The sequence below is a fragment of the Lissotriton helveticus genome, chromosome 8 (assembly GCF_964261635.1).
Source record: "Lissotriton helveticus chromosome 8, aLisHel1.1, whole genome shotgun sequence".
NCBI classification, from domain to species: Eukaryota; Metazoa; Chordata; class Amphibia; order Caudata; family Salamandridae; genus Lissotriton; species Lissotriton helveticus.
In genome coordinates this window covers 1,058,997,086-1,059,019,164 of record NC_136069.1, presented here as the reverse complement: position 1 = coordinate 1,059,019,164, position 22,079 = coordinate 1,058,997,086, and the positions used below count along the sequence as shown (strand labels likewise).

At 43.5% G+C, this 22,079-nt stretch overlaps 1 protein-coding gene across 1 annotated transcript in view; it reads left to right on the top strand.

Moving 5' to 3' along the window:
• CFAP47 (cilia and flagella associated protein 47) overlaps nt 1-22,079 on the top strand; it is a 2,858,849-nt gene that overhangs the window by 109,207 nt on the left and 2,727,563 nt on the right. Inside the window, exons 8-10 of the mRNA XM_078657910.1 lie at nt 6,982-7,217; nt 17,664-17,853; nt 20,341-20,563. Of these exons, the coding sequence (XP_078514036.1) occupies nt 6,982-7,217; nt 17,664-17,853; nt 20,341-20,563 (649 nt within the window). The remainder of the gene's footprint in view (nt 1-6,981; nt 7,218-17,663; nt 17,854-20,340; nt 20,564-22,079) is intronic.

Below are 22,079 nucleotides of genomic sequence, written 5' to 3'. Positions count from 1 at the left end.
AACGATCTATCATATACATTGCACATCTTGACATGAAGTTGTATTGTATCATGGCATTTGGCCTCTCGTACAGTCCCAAGCTTGGTGATGTTTCTGTGGAACAAATGGTGAGACGGTATGGACACACTGGATGGCAGTTAGAACAAAAACATCAACCATGCTGTATGTTTGCTGTGGATTCTTTTTATGTTAACCTCTTACAACATAATCTACATTTTCTGAGTCCTTCAGACCACATTCGTCTGTGAAGGTATAGCTTACCTCTTCTCCTGCAGTCGGTTGAACAAAGGGACACTACTCCCAGTGTTCATATTGTTACTGTCTTTTCTGGGAAAGTTGACACATCACACATGCACACAGTTGCCCCATTGTTCCCCTGACACTTCCCCCTAACAAAAAGCTAAAAAACCTTTAAAAAAACAGACCAGAGCTTTTGGCTTTGCCAGTGCATTTTAATATTTCTGTAAAAGTACAACCTGTACACATGTGTAACAATAGAAGTACTCCATCAATGTTGTTTGTCTCTAGTAATGCTCAGCCTGTGACCTAACACTATAAGTCTATCTATTCTATTCTTAGATCAAATAAAGAAAGTACCAAACAATAATGTTAGGCATAGATGCATGTATGTATGTTTGTTGTATTTTGATTAAGTTCATAAATATCAGGCTAGTAATGCAGTGATGTACAGGGGCCAATTCTTAGTGGGGATATATTGGGGAGGGGGAAGGGAGCAGGGGAGGTGGCAGAGGTCTTGAACGGTTTGGAAGTCATCCTATCTGAGGTAGTTCCCTTATGACTTATTGATTTTGTCATGAATTGTAGGAGAGTTGCTGCTGTTCTGGTTTCAGAGGCGATATTTTATCCAGATTCTTGGAGTGTAGGCTGATAAGGCTTGTTTTTTGTTTTTTTCCTTCCTGCATCACTTAGTTTATATTCTGGTGATGTTGCACCTCGTCTGGTGTTGAATTCTAGACATTATTTGTTTGCTAGCTGGGTAGACTGGGATCTTAGTATAGAGGGCCTTGTAATTGATGCAGCCGATTTTTAAGATGATCCAGGCTTGCAGGGGGAGTCGGTGTAGATACTTTAGTACAAGGATGATGTGGTTCGATTTCTTCAGTGCATTGGTGAGCAGTTTTGATGTATGAAGGACTCCTTTTAGGGGAACAAGGGTGGTCTCTGGGATGGTGAGCAGTGCATTTCTTCAATCTAACTGAGAGAGGAGGAGGGCTTGAATTGTAATTCCAAAGTCTTCTCAGGAGAGAAAAAAGTACTTTTGTCAGGAGAGAGAATTGGAACCAGGTTGATTTTGTCTTCTTGGCAATGTCTTCCTCAAGTGAGGGGTTGAAGTTGATGGTGAATCCAAGTTATTTGGCCTCTGCTGTCAGTTTAGATGTGGACCCAGTAAGATTTAAATTGGAAAGCCATTACTGAATCATAGGATATTTGGCTATGTTAGCATACAAGAGGAATTCAGTCTTTGTAGAGTTTATGAATGTGAATGTTAGTTTTGCCAGCTCGAACACTGTTCTAGGTCCCTCTCTCTCTAGAATTATACTGACTTCGATTGATCAATGTAAAAGGTCAGACATTTGTTTAATGATGGTGTCCTATTAGGGGCGAATATAACAGTTTAAATGTCTTTTTACTTTCGTCATCATATTTACATTTAAGTTTATCACTATAAAAATGCCTCTTTTTGCATCATCACCCCAAGTTTTTGGACTGATGCTGCTGGTTTTTCAACTCTGAAGATGCACTGAGGCCTGCTAAACAGACGTCCGTGCTGTTTTTCTTACTCTTAGAAGGTATATGTCTGAGTTATTGATCAACAATTTGCATAAGTTAAGTTATATGTCCCTAGTATATGGTAACAAGGGTACGCAGGGCCTGTAAGTTAAAGTGTCTCTCAAGGACGTCAGCACTTATTGTGCCACCACAAGTGTGACAATGCAAAGTGTGACTTCCAGTCCATCATTGCCGACTGGCAGAGCAGGTTCCGACTGCTGACTCAACATTGCCATTTAAAGTAATGGCAAAATCCCCACCTTACTTTTTAATATTTATGAGGCACCCCTAAGGCAGGCCTACTGAGCTCTAAAGGCAGGGTGCATTATATTAAAAAGTAGGACATTGAGTTCTTAGCTTTATATGTCCTGACAGCAAAAACTATGCATTGTCGTTTTTACTGTGGAAAAGCTAGTAGCCCCAATAGTGAGTAAAGGGTTACACCCAGACAAATCAGCAGTGCTAACTCCTAAAGGGGAATACTAAATACAATTCTTCAAAGTATCAAAAGAATAGCTGCATTGAGCCCGATTTGATACTCAAGTTGAATGTAATGTAACTTTTAGTAAGTAGCCAGTTTGTTATCCAAAGTTTTCCAGCAACCATTTACATTTGCTGGTCAAGAGACAGCCTTCTGCCTCTTTGAGGACTGTGTGATTGACTCTTAGGAAGGCACATAGAGGGCCTGTTATTGGGAGAAGTGTGACATGTCCCTCACAGCTGGGCCAAACAAGGTGTGATTATAAAAGGTGAGCTTCAGAGGGAAAGCCGTCTTTGAAGGACAAATAGTGGACAAACACAGGAGGGGCTGCTCTTTTTTCCTTGCAGGCAGATTAGTGTTGAGGACAAGCAGGGGTAGCCATTGTCAATTCGTTTTTTCTGTAGGCATGTGGCCCCCTCACCCCCAGGTAACCATACCTTTTGAGTGGGCTAAGGGAGCCCCATGCACCAAGAGAAGAGTTCTGCCATCTGTGAGTGGGCAGAATAGAGCATTCTGTGATAGCTAGATGCCACACTTCACAGGAGTTTTACACTAGGCGTGAGTCACCACATCCCCTGAGGGTGCTAACTGGACATAAAAGTGGCACCCAAACCTCAGATTTCATTTGTACTGAAGAGTGGATTGAAGAAGGACTGCCCTGCTTTCCCATGATCCACCAAAGAGAGGCTGCACCCAGACTGGACTGCACCTGGTGCTCCTTGGGCTAGCAAACAGAGGACTGTGTCTGTGGTGCTCTGCTCAAGGAAACATCCTCCTGCATCTAAGACAGATGAAGTGACTTCAAGCGTCAGTTGGATGACTTCCTGTTACAGCTACAGTGCTACAAAAGCTGAAGAAGCCTCCTTTGGTGAGTTGGTAGACAAGAACGCCTGACTGCTGCTGACCACCAACATTCAGGCTGGGAGACCATGACCTGACCCTCAAAAGGTGCACCTGAGTCTGCTTAATATAGGAGAGTTTTTTCACCCAGAATGCAAGATATAACCGGTAAAAGGGAACTGTTAGTTTTGCTGTAACCGTAGACCAGTGGACCAATGGCAACTCGCTTCTGGCTGGACATTTACCTGCCTTAGTGGGGTAGCGACTCCTGTGGCAAAAGTTGCCCCACCTTGACCGTGGACTGAGATGTAGCCCCAGGAAAACTCCCATCAGTGGACCTTCAGCATCTTGCATTCCTTGCATCAGGACCACTCTATTGTAGCCTACGGTGATTTACCCATAGAGCTTGGAACTGGACTGGAGATTGCTATGATGGTGAGATGACTGTCCTACCAAGCTTCATTGGCCTCTGTGACCCGCTCTCACACTCAGCGGGCCAGAATATAGTAGTTGGCAACTCTATAAGTTTCCAAAGTTCCCAAAGATAACTACTAAATGTGGTAGTTGCCAATGTCTGTTTGCGTTTCAACTTAAAAGTAGTGATTTATTATTTGGTTAATAATTTATAGTTCAGAAACACTCCAGTGGATTTTTGTGATTGCGTTTCATATTAAAGATAAAAATACAACCTATGTTTATAAATTAGAGGGAGATTTTTAGTGAGTTCAGTTTCCTTCTGTTTTAGAAGTTTTGGTACTTCTTAATGCTTTACACTTGTTCCTTTGAAAAAGCCGTACTGCTCCAAGCCACAGCTATTCAGGGTTGAGTTTAGATTTTTCATATCAATCTGTCTGGACCCAGTACAGGTAGTGAGTTTATTGCACGGTCAGGTCTCACAACCACATCATATAATAAACAGCTTTCGACAAAATAACTTTGGTTGTAATTCTATTATTGTAATGCATTGGCTTTAAAATAATAATAATAAGGTGTGCTATGTCACGCTTGAGTAGTTTGCCCTGTCTTGGTTCCCTACATGTCTCAGATTGCAAAGGAGAAAAACATGTTCATAGCATACATGGTAAAACATGAGGGGCCCGTTCAATACAAACAAAAAGTAAAAAACATGTATTTGTTTTCAAAACATATTATATCCTCTTCCATGCTCATGACAGCCCCCGGCCCTCATGAGTCATGGTGGTCGTGTGCTCATGACGGCTGGGAGCCATCATGACCACGCCTGCGATTGGAATGTCCAGCACTGCGGCGGAATTCACTCCACAGTGAAGAGGATATAGATCCCGGCCGATCGCCGTGCAGCTGTTTAAGCCGACAGGGCCGCATTGGGATTGCAATTAGGCCCGGGCAGTCCCAAAAAAGTGGCCCACAGTTGCAGGTCGTGCTCCTTCAGAAAATATCATTTGTTTAGTCTCATTGGACTCTTTTTTAGAGAAAAGTTTGGTAACCTAAGCATTTTAAAGCCTCTAGAATTAGTAAGATTGCTGAAAACTAGAAGAACTGCATTTAGACCAGGCGGGCTAGGTGAAATAAAATTGCACACGGGCCACAATACCTGATTTGGCTAGGGTTAACACCTGGCTGATTTTATTTTACTGACATCTGTATTTTAATATCCTGGCCGGTGTGAAAATTAAGAAAAATGTGGAAGTCTCTATTTTTTTCTCTGATCAGTATGTAAACAGTTAACGTAAGTTGGAAGCACTTTAAAATATGTTCTTAAGCTGCTTTACATAACCATGACTAATAGTTAAACTAAACAAAGACAGATAAGACATGTTAAAAATAATATGGATATTTATATATAAATACTGCTCTCTAATTATCATGCTCTGGCCTTGCAGAATCTTAAAACAAACGCAAGTTGCCGTTTTATTTTCTAATTGCCTTGAACTTTTTGCAGCATTCTCTTCATAGACAGTTTCTGTTCCTACACTGTCTCACGCAAAAAACGCAATTAATTTTACTCAGAGGCAACAAACATGCAAAGTAAAGAACAAGCATTCCGACTTTTTGTTCATGTTTTATTTTTGTTAAAATACATAGTTGGTGAATAGCAATGACCAGTGAAGATAATGCATGGAGTGGTGAATATGCCAATCTGCATACGGTGCTATACACATACATTGAGACATTGATCACAAAATAAACTCAAGCAAACTCAATGCAAGTGAAAACTATGGCTTGGGGAATAAACTCCTTGTCGGTGTAGTGTGAGCCGACCCGGCAGTTAGTGTGCATTAAAATGTAAATTGATACTTGTATAGCGCACTACTCACCCGCAAGGGTCTCAAGGCGCTTGTACGAATACCGCTGTGGAACCCATCCTGGCTTTCCCTGTGAGGTGTCCACTCCTGGGCACCCCCAAGGTGGAGGTCAGGCATCCTTAGCGTTGTGGGGGCCGTTGTGGAGATTAAGCAAGCTATTGCCCAGAGTTGCAGAGTGGGACTCCATGATTGGAATAGGCACCGAGGCGAGAATTATCAGGTCCATGGAATTTTGAGCCCAAGACCCGCCGAGGCGGGGAATTGAACCCTGGTCCCAGGCTAGACCTCTGCATCAGGGTCTGCCGCTCTAACCATTGAGCCACACTTCTCCACTATAATATAATATAATATACTCAAAATAGCAGGAATTGTATCAAAATGGCTTTTTGCGATCGGTCTGTGATTTTGATAGTTTACATAAGATGAACTTGGTGCTAGGGCATTGGGATGATTTACATGAGCAACAGTTACACTGCACACAATCAGATTTATTTTTTATTTTAGTCTTTCGTGAGATTAAGTGATTTGCCCAGAATGACAGGATGTTGAGTTGATGCTGGGACTAGAACCTGGTCTACGACTACCAAAGTAGGCAGCTTTAGACTCAACGCCACATCCTCTCTAGTTTAATAAAAGCCTAAAAAAGGTTGTCTCACAGCAAGGCCCATGTAAATACACCCTCATCCTCCAGGAAGCCTTATCTTAGTTCCCTCCCTCCCAGTCATCCATATCCTCAGGGTGATGACCTTGCAGGGGAGGGGGGTCAAGAAAAAGGACACAGCTACTGCTGCTACCTTGGAGGCTAAGGAATCAATGGCCCATAACCCTAAAACCTGCTCCCTCAGTGAGGCCCCTGCATACTCCCACCTGCCCCCACCCACCATTGCCTGGCAGGGTACGGGTCTGGGGCAAGACACTTCTTCGTGGCCCCACTGGGGGGCCGAGGTAAGAATGACCCAACAAATAGAGCAACACCTGGCCACAATTAAGGCGGATTGTCACACTTAACACCTTCGCCCGCACACCATAGCCAGTCGTGTGATGGCCTGGGAGGCAGGAATGAAGCTGAGGCCCTTCAACAACCGGCCCACATGTCATCCTTAAGCACCGGCCCATCGGCCATCGCCCGACTGCCCGCCTTCCCAATCCTACCCTGTCAGCAAGGTGCCTCTGAGGACGTGCTCGCCTTCTGGACCCACTTCCAACCCAGTTGGGGGGGGGAGTTGTCATAGGACAATCGTTTCGCAGGTCACAGGCGCCGGAGCCAAGCTAGATCGCTACTAACACCATGCACGCCCTGCCCATTGCTGTATTACATAAAATGAGTCCTTACTTTTCAAAAGCAGTTTGGCATTTGGTCTACGTTTAATTTCAGTGCAAAGCAGAATGTATGACACAAGCGCATTTGTATGCTTGATTTAGCAATAAGTTCATCCATAAATAATAACTCAATTCATAAATATTAATAATGTTAAAAAAATGATCAAATGTACAAGAACAAGCACATTGGTTAGGATATTGGGAAAAACGTGCTTATTTCAGGTTCCACAGTTTTTTTAATTTGTTTTTTTCATTTTCTTACAGGAAAGAAAAAACAACATGTGGAACTGGCCATAAAAGGCACTGGACTGCCCGTCACTTTAACTTTTACCCCAGGCCCATACTTCGATTTTAAGGACTGTATCATGGGAGAGCGCTTAGATATCCTTAGTGAACTAAAAAATGAGTGTCTGTCTCTTCCTGTTACTTTAAATTTCCACAAGATACCTCAATTTCAGATCTTCTTTGAGAAATCAAAGCTTTTGCCAGGTTGTTCTCAGGTAAGGAGCTTATTTTTAGCATCATTTTTATTGGTAAAAACATCATAACATTGTATAGAAAAGGTATTAACTAGAATGTGATCATGGCACGATGATGGACTGGCTCCCTCACCCCCGCTTGGAGGAATATCTGTCACTACTGAGGTGGGTGCCATCGCATTCTGAACTACTGAAGATGGTGTGCATGACCAGTGAGAGCCACAACGCATGCAGAGGTGGGCTGAACAGTTGTCTGTGGTCGATTCATCCCACATACAATGCGTAGGAAAGAAGGGACTGCAGGGAGAGGACTGAATGTTCTGGGCTGGCCAGCTGGCCCTATTTGCCTTGAGGAGGACAGGCTTGCCTAGGATAGTTTAGCTGACTGAATTGGAAGGATGGTAATAGCTTCTGGGGGAGTGGTTATACCTTTCGGGCTATTTATAAAGGTAACTTGCACTTGTGAGTAGTTTACCCATGTATTTTTCTCTTACACTTTTGAATAACTTTACTACTTTAGGCTATTCACAAATTCAAAGTGAAAAACTTCTCAAGTGTAGATGTAAATGTCACCACTCCCTGAAAAAGTGAGTGGAGCTAAATTTGCCAATCTACGTTACTGATGCCAAAAGGAAACCGTATTTAGTCCAGCACCACACATGGCCAACCTCTGGTATGGCAACATCCTCCCATTGAAAATAATTGAGGAAGGGACTTAAAATAAAACCCCTATTAGAAATAATGTCAGTTTAATATAAATTATTCAAAATAGTTGAACAAATAAATCTAATTTAATGTTAACACAAATATCTAAAACAAGTATTTATTATTTAATTAAAGTATTTTAGCAACCTTTTTGATTTAATAAATTAATGTAACATTTATTTTTATTGAAATATAATTAAATTACTTTTAATAAATTCTGTACATTACATTTAAAACCTCTGTATGCATAATAAGAAATACCTTAGGTGAGAAGTTATTTTTTAATTTAAACTAAAGAAAACAATTTTTTATTTAAATAATATATTTAAATTAAATATGTATTTATTAAGTTAATGCTGCAACATTTTTTCTATTTGTTCTACATTTACATTAAATATATAACAATAATTTACATTAATATTTGACAAATATTTTACAAATTTATTATAAAGTTTAATAAGCTTTTTTCATTTTCCTCATATTTTATCATTAATGTAATATTTCTTGCCATTACATTATATTAATTTATATTTTTAACCATTTAAATAATCGAATTTTACATTATTTCCTATGGAGTTTTAGTTTAAGTCCCTACCTCCATTATTTTCTATTGGAGGCTGTTGCTGTACCAGTGATTAGCTCTGTGGTGCTGAACTTACTCCAGTTCTGAACTGGAGTAATTTACTTCTGGGTTTTGGTCCCTTTTTGGCTTTAATAACTTTAGAAGTGCATTTTGTGAATAGCAAGGGGCTTACACTTTTGTGGGTGGGTGCATTTCTCTCCCTAAACACTTCCCGACCCCACCCTAAACACCTCCTTACTCCTCCGTACACTCCTCTCATTTAGTAGTATGTATGTCACTTTTTCCAGCCACTCTCTCTGGCCTCGCGCACATTTACTATAAGTAGTACAACTTATATGTGTGATTATCTCCCCATAGAAAAGGTAGGAGAGGTGGAGATTTTCACTCATACACATGTGAATGGCATTTTGTAGTGTTTTGGTAGTATTACTGTAGTACTACTGAACGTACTATAAATGGAGTTTGTGAAAATGACCTGTGTGTACACAACTAATAAAGAACTATAGTGCAGTAAACTTATGGGTATCTAAGGATATTCTAAAATGCATGCTGCTTTTTGCTACATACTTAAGGGTGACCAAACTTGGCAAATCGCCTGCATTGCACTTATTGGAGAAGTGTTAGGAATAGCTGAGGGGCTGTTGGATACCAAGAAAAAAAGAGAAGTTCTAAGACCAATCAGAAGGGCAATGATGACAACTGATCAGCTCCTATTTCTAACAGATTCACCCAGTCTGTGCCGTGGGACGGGATGAGCCAACCTTGCCACACAAGTTCCTAGTAAACCTCTGAGTGAAACTTCGCTGTTCAAGAATGATGATAATGGAAATACTGACATACATTTGAACATGTCACTTGAATAAGACAAATATACTGAACATGCAGTTGTGGCTACATGACATTTGTAATACTTGTTCTGCTGCAAAGAACCTGATGTATTGGCGCGTGTACCAGTCACTAGGTCTCCTTTCTATCAAGGTCAGGTTAAGTGCTGTGCATGGCTCACAGCCATGGGAAACATCCTTTACCACACATTGCCTTTTCCAAGCATATGCTTTTACCACGAAAATGTAACTATATATCAGGTAAGTAAATCCCATATATATAAATATATGTGACCAAGCTCCGTTCGCGGAGGGAAACGCGTCAGGGAGAGCACTTGCTCTGTTATTTTGCAATAAATGTTCTGCACTGCTACACTCTACGGTGTTTCGGCGTTTCTTACTTGATTTAGAAGTGAGAGAAAGTGAGAGGAAGTTGACGAAGAGAATGAGGTCCATGCCCGTCTATGACCGCAGCCATCGGCGGTCGGGATTACTTTGATATATATATATATATATATATATATATATATATATATATATATATATATATATATATATATATATATATATATATATATATATATTCAATTCACAGGTTCACCTCCCGCAGCACCTCACATCCCGGGTGCAAGACTCAAGCGGTGGTGAGCCGCTATCAGATACATCCACACAGGCTGTAACTTAGAACCACATGAAACGAGTTATAAAAACAAAGGTTACAGGGACGTTATAGTTAAGAAATGGAATTTTTTTTATAAACCTTCGAAATTCACAGAAAAAGCAAAGGTTACAGGGAAGTTATAGTTAGGCTCAGATTTCACTCGTGCAAAACCATAGAAATTCATATATGTTAGAAGTAGTATCACTCAGTAGTAGTGCACCTAATATACTCATTTTACTTTTGTAGAAGGTTAGTATGTATGTTTAACAATCAAACTATTAGAAACTTCTTACACTCACTGGATGATGTTGTCAGTGATGTCATTTGAGATGTCATCTGTGATGTCACTGACCATGTCATGAGTGATGTAATATGTGAGGTCACTAACTATATATGGCTGAATTTCTCTGGTTTTGTTCAAGTGAAACCCCAGCCTAACTATAGGTCCCTGTTACCTTTGTTCTTTTCAGTGAATTTCTACGGTTTTTAAATGCTAGTTCCTAACTATATTGTCCCTGTAAACTTTGTTTTTATCAGTGTATTTCTATGTTTTTTTTAAGTAGTACTTTCATTTATAGAGTGGTAGAAAAAGGGGCGGGCCTCTGACTAGCTCTAAAGAATCCCTCTGTGTAGGACTTACAGGTGGTACCAGGAGGGCTTTTTGGCCTCCAAAGTCCCTCAGGAGTAAAATGGACTTCATCCCCCAACCAGTATTGCACCAGAAGCTGCGTTTGCAGAGCTGTGGAGAAAGGGGACATGGCCTTTATAGATCTTTTAGCAATCCTACTGGATGGGACAGAGTGGTGGAGAAAGCGGGCATGGCCTCTGACCACCTATCAGCAATCCAGCTGTGTGGGACTTACTGGAGTTAACTGGAGCTCTTATTGGCCCCTAAGGACCCTCAGCAGTCAAGGGGACTTGATCTCTCAACCAGTAGTGTGCCAGGAGGCGCATTTACAGAGTAGTGGAGATTGGGGGTGGGGCCTCCTGTGACTTGCGAGCCAATTTCATTCCTTTAAGGGAGGAGGGCCGCCTGGCCCCCTTCTCTGGGTCAGGCATTTTTAGAATGGGGAGGGGAGCCATGAGACCCCACCTCCCCTGGCCGATAACTGTCTCAGGTACCCCACCCTCCACTCGGGCTCACTGTTTTTCTTTTTTCTTTCTTTTTAATCAAAGGAAGAGGGGCTGTGTGACCCCTCTTTCCTGTGCCTATTTTGGCCTCTGGGTCCCCCATTACCCAGGGCCTGCCCTTATTATTTATTTATTTATTTTTAAGGGAGGGGGACCCTATCCCCAGGGCATGGCCTCTAGGCTGGGTGCACTGATCCAACCCAGGACACCCATGGGTACAGCGGGGGAGCCTGAAGGACCCAGCAGTCCCTGCGAGCTCCCCATCTCCCACGGGAGCCTGCATTACTCTGAGACCCAGGGGGCTGCTAACATGCAGCCGCCTGGATCTCAAAGCAATGTGTCTGTTCTCCTTCTCGATTGAAAGCCGGCAGGGAAACAGACATGCTCTGCTTTTAACAAGCAAGAGCATTTTCTGCTCTCATTTGCTGAAAGTGGAGCAGGTTTGCTATGCCTTGGCAGAAGCGGTGCCCCCGCCAAGCCATACCAAACTGCAATTTCCCATGGATGGGCACCCCAGGACATTGCTTGAGCCGGCACTGAGGGGTAGTGGTTCCAGGGCCATCTAGGGCTCCAGGAGGGGGCGGTGCATCCCTTCTCCTTTCTCTGAGCTTGCCCCTGATGAGGTGGCAGTCCCCGGGGCACATGACAGACCCCTTCATTATTTAATTGTAGTCCCGTGGAGGTGACAGCCGGCGTGGCTGTGGGGAAGGCCATAGGGCCTCTCCCCCATTCTAAATATTAAAATTTTTATGTGCCCCCGGGAGGTGGCGATCCCCGGGGCAGTGGGGTGGGTGAGTGGGACTCGTGCACATGTATACTACAGTACCCCGGGGAGGTGGCAGTCCCCTCATTGTTTTTCTTTTAAATGATGTATGTGCCCTGTGGAGGTGGCAGTCCTTGGGGCAGCAGAGGGGTCGAGAGCCCCCACATTTATAATGTTTAGTTCCCCGGGGAGGTTGCGATTCCTGGGGCTTAAGAAAAGGCTAGGAGGGGGGCCCCCATGAGTCTCCCTCCTTGGTTACCCTCTTGCCCCCGGGATTTGGCCTGCTCAAGGGCTTTAGAAGAAAGAAAAACGGGAGACCGTAAGTTTTTAATTATGATTTGCGGATCCACCCTCGAGTCTGTGGCCTACCATTCTGCCACCACCACCCTGGTTTTCAGTGAGCGGTCTGGGGTGCCGTTTGCTCTTTGTAAAGCAGTGTGAAGGTCAGTCAGGATAGTATCCCAGTTGACTGTGATGGGATATTTGCGCTAACCCATTGTGTCTCGCTTGTATAGGGCAATACCCTCTGCCCACATAGTTATGGACTGTGTCCAGGCTGCAAGCGTGGGTGGTGAATGCGATTCCCATTTCCGAGTTATTTAGCATTTGGCCAACAATAAACCCAAGCCAAGGAAATGGGAGGTTGCCCTATGTTTTTTATCCCCGTGGTGTATGAGACCAGGCTCCCCTTAATCTCACATCAACATCTCTAGCAACAGTTAGTGATGGTCACAGTTCAGGTTTGAGGACAGTCCCTCTATCTCCCAGGAGAACCTCTGTTTCTAATTGGAATCAGTACCTGTCCAATAAATACCCACATAGTAAACAAAAATTATCAAGCGCAAAGATTTTTCTATAAGATGTCTAATGCATAAAGTGATCTCCTCCCCCAGGAAGTAAGAGATGTTATGGTAGTAGGTGTGTGTGTCAGCTTCCTCTCACTGGCGTAAGCTTAACGCTTATTTTCCTGGCTTGCCTTTGGTTTCTTTTTCAGTCTTCCTTCACTGTTGTTTTCTGTGCATTATTACTGGAATTTGCACCTGGTTACTCCCATCACTGTTGTTTTCTGCACAGTTATTGTAGCTGTACCTTGTTTAATTTGTGTTTTGTTTCTGCTTCTGTTCAGTGAGCTGGCCTGTCTTGCCTTCCGTCTCCCTGCTCCCCTCCTAGGACCTACTTAATAGAGGCTGCATTGCTGCCATGCAGCGGTGGCACTGACTGCATTCCCTGTCTGCACGTTGACAGTCGCTTTGCGTAAGGGGGTTCCTGGATCTCTCGTCACCTACAGCTACACCAGCGCCGAGCTCATAGCCTTGGACCCCAGACACTGCAACAACCGCTGCCACACCTCTCCATGCTCATCAGTGAGACCTTTCACATGCTGCCACTGCCTCTTCTCCTGCAACACCAGAGCACCCACACACGAAACTGCCACGCCCATGCCAACCACAACAGTACCTGGACTACTTCACTGCCTCATGCTCAACGCCTGATCACTCTGCAAACACGCCACGGAGATCTAGGACACCATCACCTTCCTCACCCGATGTCTTCCTCACTGAGACCTGGCTCAACCCTGTATCCTCACTTGACATCACCATGTCCAAACGGCTACAGAATAGCACACGGATACTGCATAAACATAAATGGAGGTGGAATCGCCATCATCCACAAAGAAACCATCCACTATACCACTGCCATAGATAACACCTTCCCAAAACATAGAGCACCTCAACTTCCAACTCAGAACAGACTGCAAATCCAGGATCAAAGGCACCCTCGCCTACGGACCTCCAGGACCATGCCCCGGCTTCTGTTATGCCATTGCCAAATTTATCGGTGCGTGGCCACTGACACTGAGCACTACATCTTCCTCAGAGAGCTCAATGTTCCCCTTGGCAACAACAACACGGCCAACCTCCTCAAAAGCATGACTAACATCGGCCTCATCCATCTAGTCAATGACAGAACGTAGGACAAAAGCTGGACCCTATTTTACAGCCAGCACCAGATTCAAGTACAGCCATATCACTGAGCTCAGCTGGATGGACCACTCAGCCATCCACTTCACCATCACAGCAGCCCCTAGCACCGCCACCAAGCCCCCCAGAACCTCACCTCACAGCTGGAGCAAAGGCTCCAAAAGTCAATGAACCAACATCCTTAACAACACCCACCCAGACACCATAACCAACGTGGAACAGGCTGTCAAGAGCTTCACTACCTAGACCACTGGCTGCGCCAACAGAGTCGCCCCCATCAAACCCACCAAACTCAAGAGATCAACTAAACATGCCAGCTGTTACACCTCGGAACTGAGAACCAAGAAACGCAACTGCAAGCAACTAGAAAGGAAATGGCACCTCAGCATGGAGCCCACTGACTGCATTATCTTCAAGACATCGCTCAACCACTACCATCGACTCCGTCCATCGAAAGTGACAAAAAAGAATGCCCTAACTGACTGTATCGAAGCCAGCACTAACCACAGCAAAAAACTCTTCAGCATCGTCAAGTTCTCCAACCTCATAGCAACTGGAAACATCATCACCCCCTCCCAAGAACTCTGTGACACCCTGGTGGACTTCTTCCATGACAAGATCTCCAACATCTGCAAACACTTCGTACCCCAACTTGCCGCCTCTGACATCCTCAGCCTCCATGCTCCCACAGGAGCAAACTCCGACCACTATATTGCCGCGTGGGACCAGCTTCCGAATGCAGAGCACTACCACCATCATGCACTCCATCCACTCAGTAGCATCTACAGACCCCTTTCTCCACCACATGTTGAACCTCATCAACATGACTATCAGCAACAAGCTGACATCCATCTTCAAGATATCCATCACCTCGGCCACCTTCCCAGAAGAATGGAAACATGCTGGGGTCAAACCCATCCCAAGAAACCATCCGCCAATCCCAATGTGCTCAAGAACTACTGGCCCACAGTAACGGCTGCTACCTATCGGGAGTGGTGTGGTGGGGTGCGGGAATGAAATGCGAAAAAAACACTTACCTGCCGCCTCTCCTCTTTTTCCTGTCTGCACCAGCAGCAGGAAGCACCTGTGCTCCCCATAGCCAATCATAAAGCTGCAATGAAGCATTGTGATTGGTCTGAGTGCCGTGGTTCAGTGCTCAGACGGGGACTGGGAGGTTTTGCATGTTCCTCACCAGGCTGTGTAAAGCAAGCCTAGTGGGGAAGATGCAAAGTGCGCAGGACTGTTGGACCGGCCACGAAGCAATGTGCACTTAAGGAGTGAAAACCACTCCTCTCCTCTGGCCAGCCCCGCCCAAAAAGCTACTGAATTCAATAGACAAATAAAATGAGAATAACGTTATCATCATTTTATTTTTCCTATTGAAGTCAGTGGGGCAATGCTCCTCTGCCTTGGTAGAGGAGCTGCCACTGCCAGCCCCTCTCCCTGTTCCCCTTTCCCACCAAAGTCCTCGAAAAGGCCATCAACTGCCGACTTGTTGAATACTTGGAGAACAACGATCTTCTGGCCTCATCCCAATCCAGATTCCGCACAAAACACAGCACCGAAACCGCCCTGATTGCAGCAACCAACAACATCAGAACCCTCCTAGACTGGAGAGATGCAGGCTCCCTGATCCTCCTCGACCTCTCAGCAGCCTTCAACACCGTGTCCCACCACACCCTGATAAAAAGGATCCATCAGATCGGAATCCAGGAGGACACCCTCATATGGATTGCATATTTCATCACTGGAAGAACACAGAGAATCTGCCTTCCGCTGTTCTCCTCGAAACCCAATAACATGATCTGTGGCGTCCCTCAAGGTTCATCTCTCAGCTCTACTCTGTTCAACGCCTACATGACTCCCTTGGCCAACATAGTCAGAACCCATGGACTGAGCATCATTTACTACGCAGATGACACCCAGCTAATTTTGTCTGTATCCTAAGACCCTTCCACCACGAGTGCCAACTTCCACTTGTGCATGACCATCTTCGCAGACTGGATGCAAAACAACTGCATCAAACTCAACACAGACAAAATAGAAGCAGGAACAACACCTCCCCTTGGAATGACTCCGGGTGGCCTGATGAACTGGGTCCCTCACCCACTCCTCCAGATATAGCCCGGAACCTCGGCATCATCCTGGACAGCAAACTCACTATGAAAAACCAGATGAACGCAGTCTCCTCCTCCTGCCTCCTCAATCTTCGCATGGGAAAGCTCTTCAGATGGCGCCCAATCACCAAGAGATGCACCATCACTCAAACTCTCATCGCCAGCAGTTTGGACTACAACACACTCTACGTAGGAATTACCATTCACTTCCTGAAGAGAATGCAGACCATACAGAACTCAGCGGCCAGACTCATCATCAACCTCCCCAAAGGGACCCACTCCACCCCACAATTAAAAAAACTACACAGCCCCCCCTTCTACAAGAGATGCAACTTCAAGATCCTGACCAACGCCTACAAAGCCCTTCTCAGTCAAGGACCAGAATACATCAACCGCCGCTAGAGCTTCCACCAACCCTCCAGACACCTGTGTTCCACCTCCTTCTCCCTTGCTCACACCACCACATCAGCAGAAACAACAGTGAAGGACGCTCCTTCTCTTGCCTCGCTGTGAAGTACTGGAACTGCCTCCACCTCCGAAACTCACCTCCCTTCAGGAATTCAGAAGGGGACTCAAGACCTGGTTATTCAACTGATTCCACCTAGCAGCTTGTCTCCCAGCACCTGGATCCCCTCATGGGTGAATAGCAGCTCTTTATAAATCCAGAGCGATTGATTGATTGATTAATCGAGTGATTGATAACTGACAATGGGCACCAAGTCAAGTCCCAACTCTGGAAACCAACCTGCTGGACTCTATGAAATACTTTTAGTACTTTATAAGACGATGTTTTCACAAAAAGGGGATACCCTACCTTTTCCATTACCTCATATCAGTCCCCTGGTGATCAAAGTTTGGCCCACAGAAGCATGATAGCTGAGTATCAATTATGCTGACTGCAGATGGTTCTAAAATATATATTCTTTAATTGTCATACCCATCATGAAGTGCCTGGTCTTGAGAGGCCATTTCACCTCAGATTTCTTACGCTCTATCTCAAATATGAAGGAACTTGAGCAGTATTTAAGAATGACAACCTACAAAAAATCAATAGTGCCTCCACTTTGTTGCATTGTTTATTGTGAGGTCATGTGGCACTTCATATGGAAAATACATTTGAAAGTGTGTGCATTGTTGACATTGTAGTGAGCGTACTCCAGAATATGTTATCATGGCTCCCGGTCTTGCTACTGGCGTGAGAGCACTAGGCCACGCTTTGCTATATCAATGAACTACATTTTCCACTCAATGGAAAAATATTTTTAGTGTACTATGTTTTCTAGATTGGTAAACAAACACTTTATGGAAGTCAACTTCTATGTTCAGTCTCTGCTAGTCTCCATCCACGTGAAAGCTATGTGATCTATTACAAATTATGATTCCAAACAAAACATATTTTCCTATTGAATTATACATTTATTCACGATATGCTAATGAAATGATTTACCAGGAATGCATAAATGTGCTTACAAAATTACTAGGAAGATACAAATGTCACATGCAAGATATAATAGAGAATAACCAATGAAAATACTCCCTTTAAGGGTTCCCTTCTTGCACATAGGGAACAACAAGCGTTTATTATTGAAGGAACAATAATTTATGATTGTGCCATCAGTTTGAATTTTGAAATCATTTTATGAAACATGTCTGTTATCTTTTTGAATATCGACCTTCACAGTTTTCTTTATATCTTTACAGGATGTTATGCTTTCTTTTGTGCCACACCAAGTAGGAACTTTTAAAGTGAAGCAGATTATCGATATAATTGGTCCAGTGATGGAAGATAATGCACAGCAGCTGAAGATGAAATCCTTCCACCAAATAGGTCTTCATTTCTTTGCCATTTGCCGGCCAGCTGCCAAAAAGATTGTGATGAAACTCAATCCTGGTATGTTACTAAGAGCTCATGCATATTTCTTGATGTTTATGCCTCCTGTGTTTTATTTATGAATGATGGTTAGATAGAAATCCTAAGTGGATGATGGGGTAGGGAAGGAGGGTTGTCTGAACATCATACCGATACCGGAATTAGTAGATGACTTGGTTAATTGCTATGTGGTTGGATGTGTTTCTAGTTGTATATGGAGACAATAGCCGAGAAAATATTTTGTTTATTTCTTAAAGCAGCACATATATCTCTTTAGGACAACTTCAGAACACTTCATGACACAAAGGGTGTGCAAATGCATTTAAGCTTGATGAGTGATGTCAGTGACTTGTTGATAACCAAGGTTATGCATTCTATTTAAAAAAGGTGGAGTACCAAATATGAATCTTTATGACGGTGTGTTCGTGGATGCTTACTGTTTAAGACTTGTTTGACAGGCAGTTTTTAAATTTTTCTTAAAGCGTGGACTGTTGGCTTGTTTTCTCAGTATTGATTCCATGTTTCAAGAGGTGTACTACATACAAAATGACCTGCTTTGAAGTTTGACCTGAATGGAGTTTGACTGTCTGGATAGGAATGTACAGTTAGACCAAACCTTTCTTGGCCATTTTTGCAGCAAGACTAGACTCTAGCTCAAAAGCCCCTATGAACGATTGAGATAGCTTTCAATTGTAATTTGTATTCTAAACTGGAGGAAACAGAACACTTCTAAGACGTGTTGTAGTCAGTGTTGTGTTTTCTTGTTCTTTGTATTCATCCTAAATGCATTGTTTTGTAACAAATATAGCTTGTGGGTGAAATTCTGGGTAGCCTGGTCTAAATTCTCTTAGACTAACCCAGGTGTTCTCTATTTGGAAAAGAAATCATGCTGGCAGTAGGTTAAAACGTTTGCCCTGGATGTTAGAAAGGCATAAGTGATTGATTTAGAAAGCTCATGTATTTTAGTTTCTGGAGCAGGCCTGGGCTGAGGGTTTCCCTTAAAGAACGAGGCCAGATGAAGGGTGTGATGTGTCCCTCTTTGTGGTTCAGTACCAGGACCTCCATGACCGTTCAAGTCAAAATGTTTTTTATGCCCTTTTATTAAATGTTGCTTCTAATGTCATCACTGTTTGTTTCTCTTAGACCCATTCTCTTGTTAGAGTAGGATTTGAGTGCCAAGCCTGCATTTGTAATTTAATGTTAGATTTCTATTCTCGTGTACCAGGTTCACTTGTTTATATTGAAAGGCAATAGTGGGAGGTATAACCCATGGGGTATACTACTGTTGGTCCTTTTCTTGAAGTGTTGGAGGTGACCTATCCTGATATTTTGACTATGGTTTTGGAACAAATGTTGTATTCATCCACTCAAGGCTGTTTCTAAGATTATGGTCCACTCCTAGACATTTTAGCAGGTTATTGTGGCCATTTCTGTCTTAGGTAGTGGAGAGATTGAAGAGTATCAGTGTAATCATCTACTTCTTCTCTCCTCTTGAATTATGTGGTAGTGTTCTATATATCCCTAGGATTGACTTGTCACCCTGTTCTCTACAGCCATGTTGGTATATGATATATTTGAGATGGATGGAGTGGCAGATGGCAAGGACTGGAGAGGCATGAGTCTTGCTTATTTCTTAGGATTAGGATTCAACCATGGATGAGGGATATGTTATGCAACTTTGTGTTGAGCAGCTGTCAAGAGAACTCCATCTAGGCAACACATTATGCATTGTTACACCATCAGGTTGTAGACTTTAATCTTGTTTGTTATTTTTGGACTGTATTCATGATAGTAGGACAGAAGAGTAATGAGCAAAATAACTGATGTATGTGTGTGTAAGTACAGTGGGTTATATTGTGGCTTGTGCACTTTAAGAACCTTTAAAATGTACAGTGTTAAATACTTTTTTCCTTGAGGTATGAGATGTGTGTTTACTGCCTCAGAGTGTACAGAGTTCACTTCTAATTCTTTCATTTTTCCAGAATCACCAAAAATGGTGTCATCTGAAGTGAGTGTTTTTTAGTTTTCTATCTGAATTCTGTGGCCGTGTTAGCAAGTTGGAACTGCACATGGATGGAACTATATTACTTCATGGCAAAACCTGGAAAAGCTTGCATGGAGTTTTTTTCTGCTTTTGCTTCATAAAATCATAGCTGCTGCAGGACTAATCTTCTTGGAATCGTTTATCTATGTGCTTAGTGGTTGTAAGTATGGAGTTAATGTGGAATCTGAAAGAGTAGGCTTGTGGTGTGGGACAGAAGAGAAGCCCCCCTGTTCCGTTGCATCAAGCCACTTGCGTTTGAGATATACAGTTGATATCACGATTTAAATGGGCAAACAGCAGATTCTGAGCTGAGTGATATCTGTGCCTGATTATGCTTTTTATACCTAAGAAGTAATACCTGAGAGTTAATGCCATTTTGGTGTATGCTGGATCCTTGTTTTTCTCTAAGCCTGTTTCTATCTTCTGAGTCAAAAATGAAATCTGTTTTGTGAATCTGCTTTTAGGTATAACTCCACAGATTTCCAACGCAACTGGCCATTTTGTACTTGTGACACCAGATGAAACTGGAACTTATGCTGGACCAGCTCCAGTAGCCATGCTCAACTCTGCAAACACACCACTCCACAGTCACCTCAAATGTAACAAGGCAGAGGATGATGCACTGGTGGCTTTTCCTAATGACCGATCAGGAAGTCTGCGGCCCAGTGACCGGCAGAAAATATATAGGTAATTAATAAGGAAATAAATACTTATCAACTGCATAGTATATGCACATGTAAACTAAATATATATGCAATGTAATTGTTTTTTTAAAGCAATTCTTTCTAAGCACACCTGAAAAAAGTCCATCTGTTAGAGTGATTGATAGAATCACCCGCCCCCCCTACCCCAACCCACCCCACCTCCATCCCACCTCCACCCCACCTCCACCCCTAACCACTATCACCACCTTTCAACCCAAAATATTGGACCTGTAAGCAATTTGCAGTTGCCTTTATTATCATTGGTCTCATGTAATATCTGTTGAGGCTTCTAAAAGGAGAGTTTGCAGTCATCTGACTGGAAACTATTATTGTAACCTGAGCGTGATGCCATTGTGTCAGTTAAGAAATGTCTCCTAAACCTTATTGAGTCCCGGACTTTGTGTGAATAAGTTGCTATTTGTCACACAGCACAAAGATTATTTGTTTCAGTATTTTTTCTGTATTACAGTGGCTAGCATGACTCCACTTATGTTCATCATTTGTAAGTGAATCATGGGTATCTTCAATTCGAAGATCGGCATCCCTGATGTCAACAGTATTGCAAGATGTTTTAATTGTATTGAGAATGAGAATTTGCCTAGCCTTCGTGCTGGTAAGTTCCAATTCTATTAAGGACTTGGAGGCGAGGATTATGCAATTCTTCCTTCACTTTATTTTCACAGCAGCAAGTAAAAACACAGTAAACAACTACGTTTCCCATGAACACTTGGGAAAAACAGGAAACTTGAACGTAAGTCCTTTGTCAGTCTCCGCACTCCGGCAGCTCCCATCATGCCCCGCTGCTGCTTCCTCTTCCTCTTTCTTCGCGTGAAGCCCATGTTCCGGCATTCTCATGCATCCTGCTTGGGACCATCATTCCCTGCAAAAAATCGCACTGTCAGATACCGACCGTCTACTGAGCACAACATAAGGTACATGGCAATAGTCCATGGCGCAAAGCAGCAACAGTCATAACAGCAGAAACATCGTGAATGAGTTACTTACATTCCATACGGGGAGGGTCCACTTCTTGGAAGTCATTGGGGGGGATAATCCTCGCCTCCGAGTCCTTAATAGAATTGGAACTTACCAGCACGAAGGCTAGGTAAATTCTCATTCTATGGCAGGACCTGAGGCTTCGGATTATGCCAGTTCAAAGCTTGTCGACAACCAACGAGCCACTTCCAACACTGGCCTAAAATAGAACCTCTTGAAGGTGGAATCCGAGGACCAATCGGCCGCCCTCATCAGATACTCTAGCCGAGCCCCAAGGGCAAAAGCTTTGGAGGCCATAGCTCCTCTCGCCGAATGAGCTCCGAATTCTTTGGTATCAATCCCCGCCTCCTGCATCACCCAACGCACCCACCTGGCGATTGTTGGGGAAGAAACAGCCTTGTACGGTTTACGTAGGGCAATGAGAAGTTGTCTTTCGCCCGGAGGGCGAGTGTCATCAGTCATATCCTCGTAAGCATGGGGGCACTGCACTACACACAGTTTAG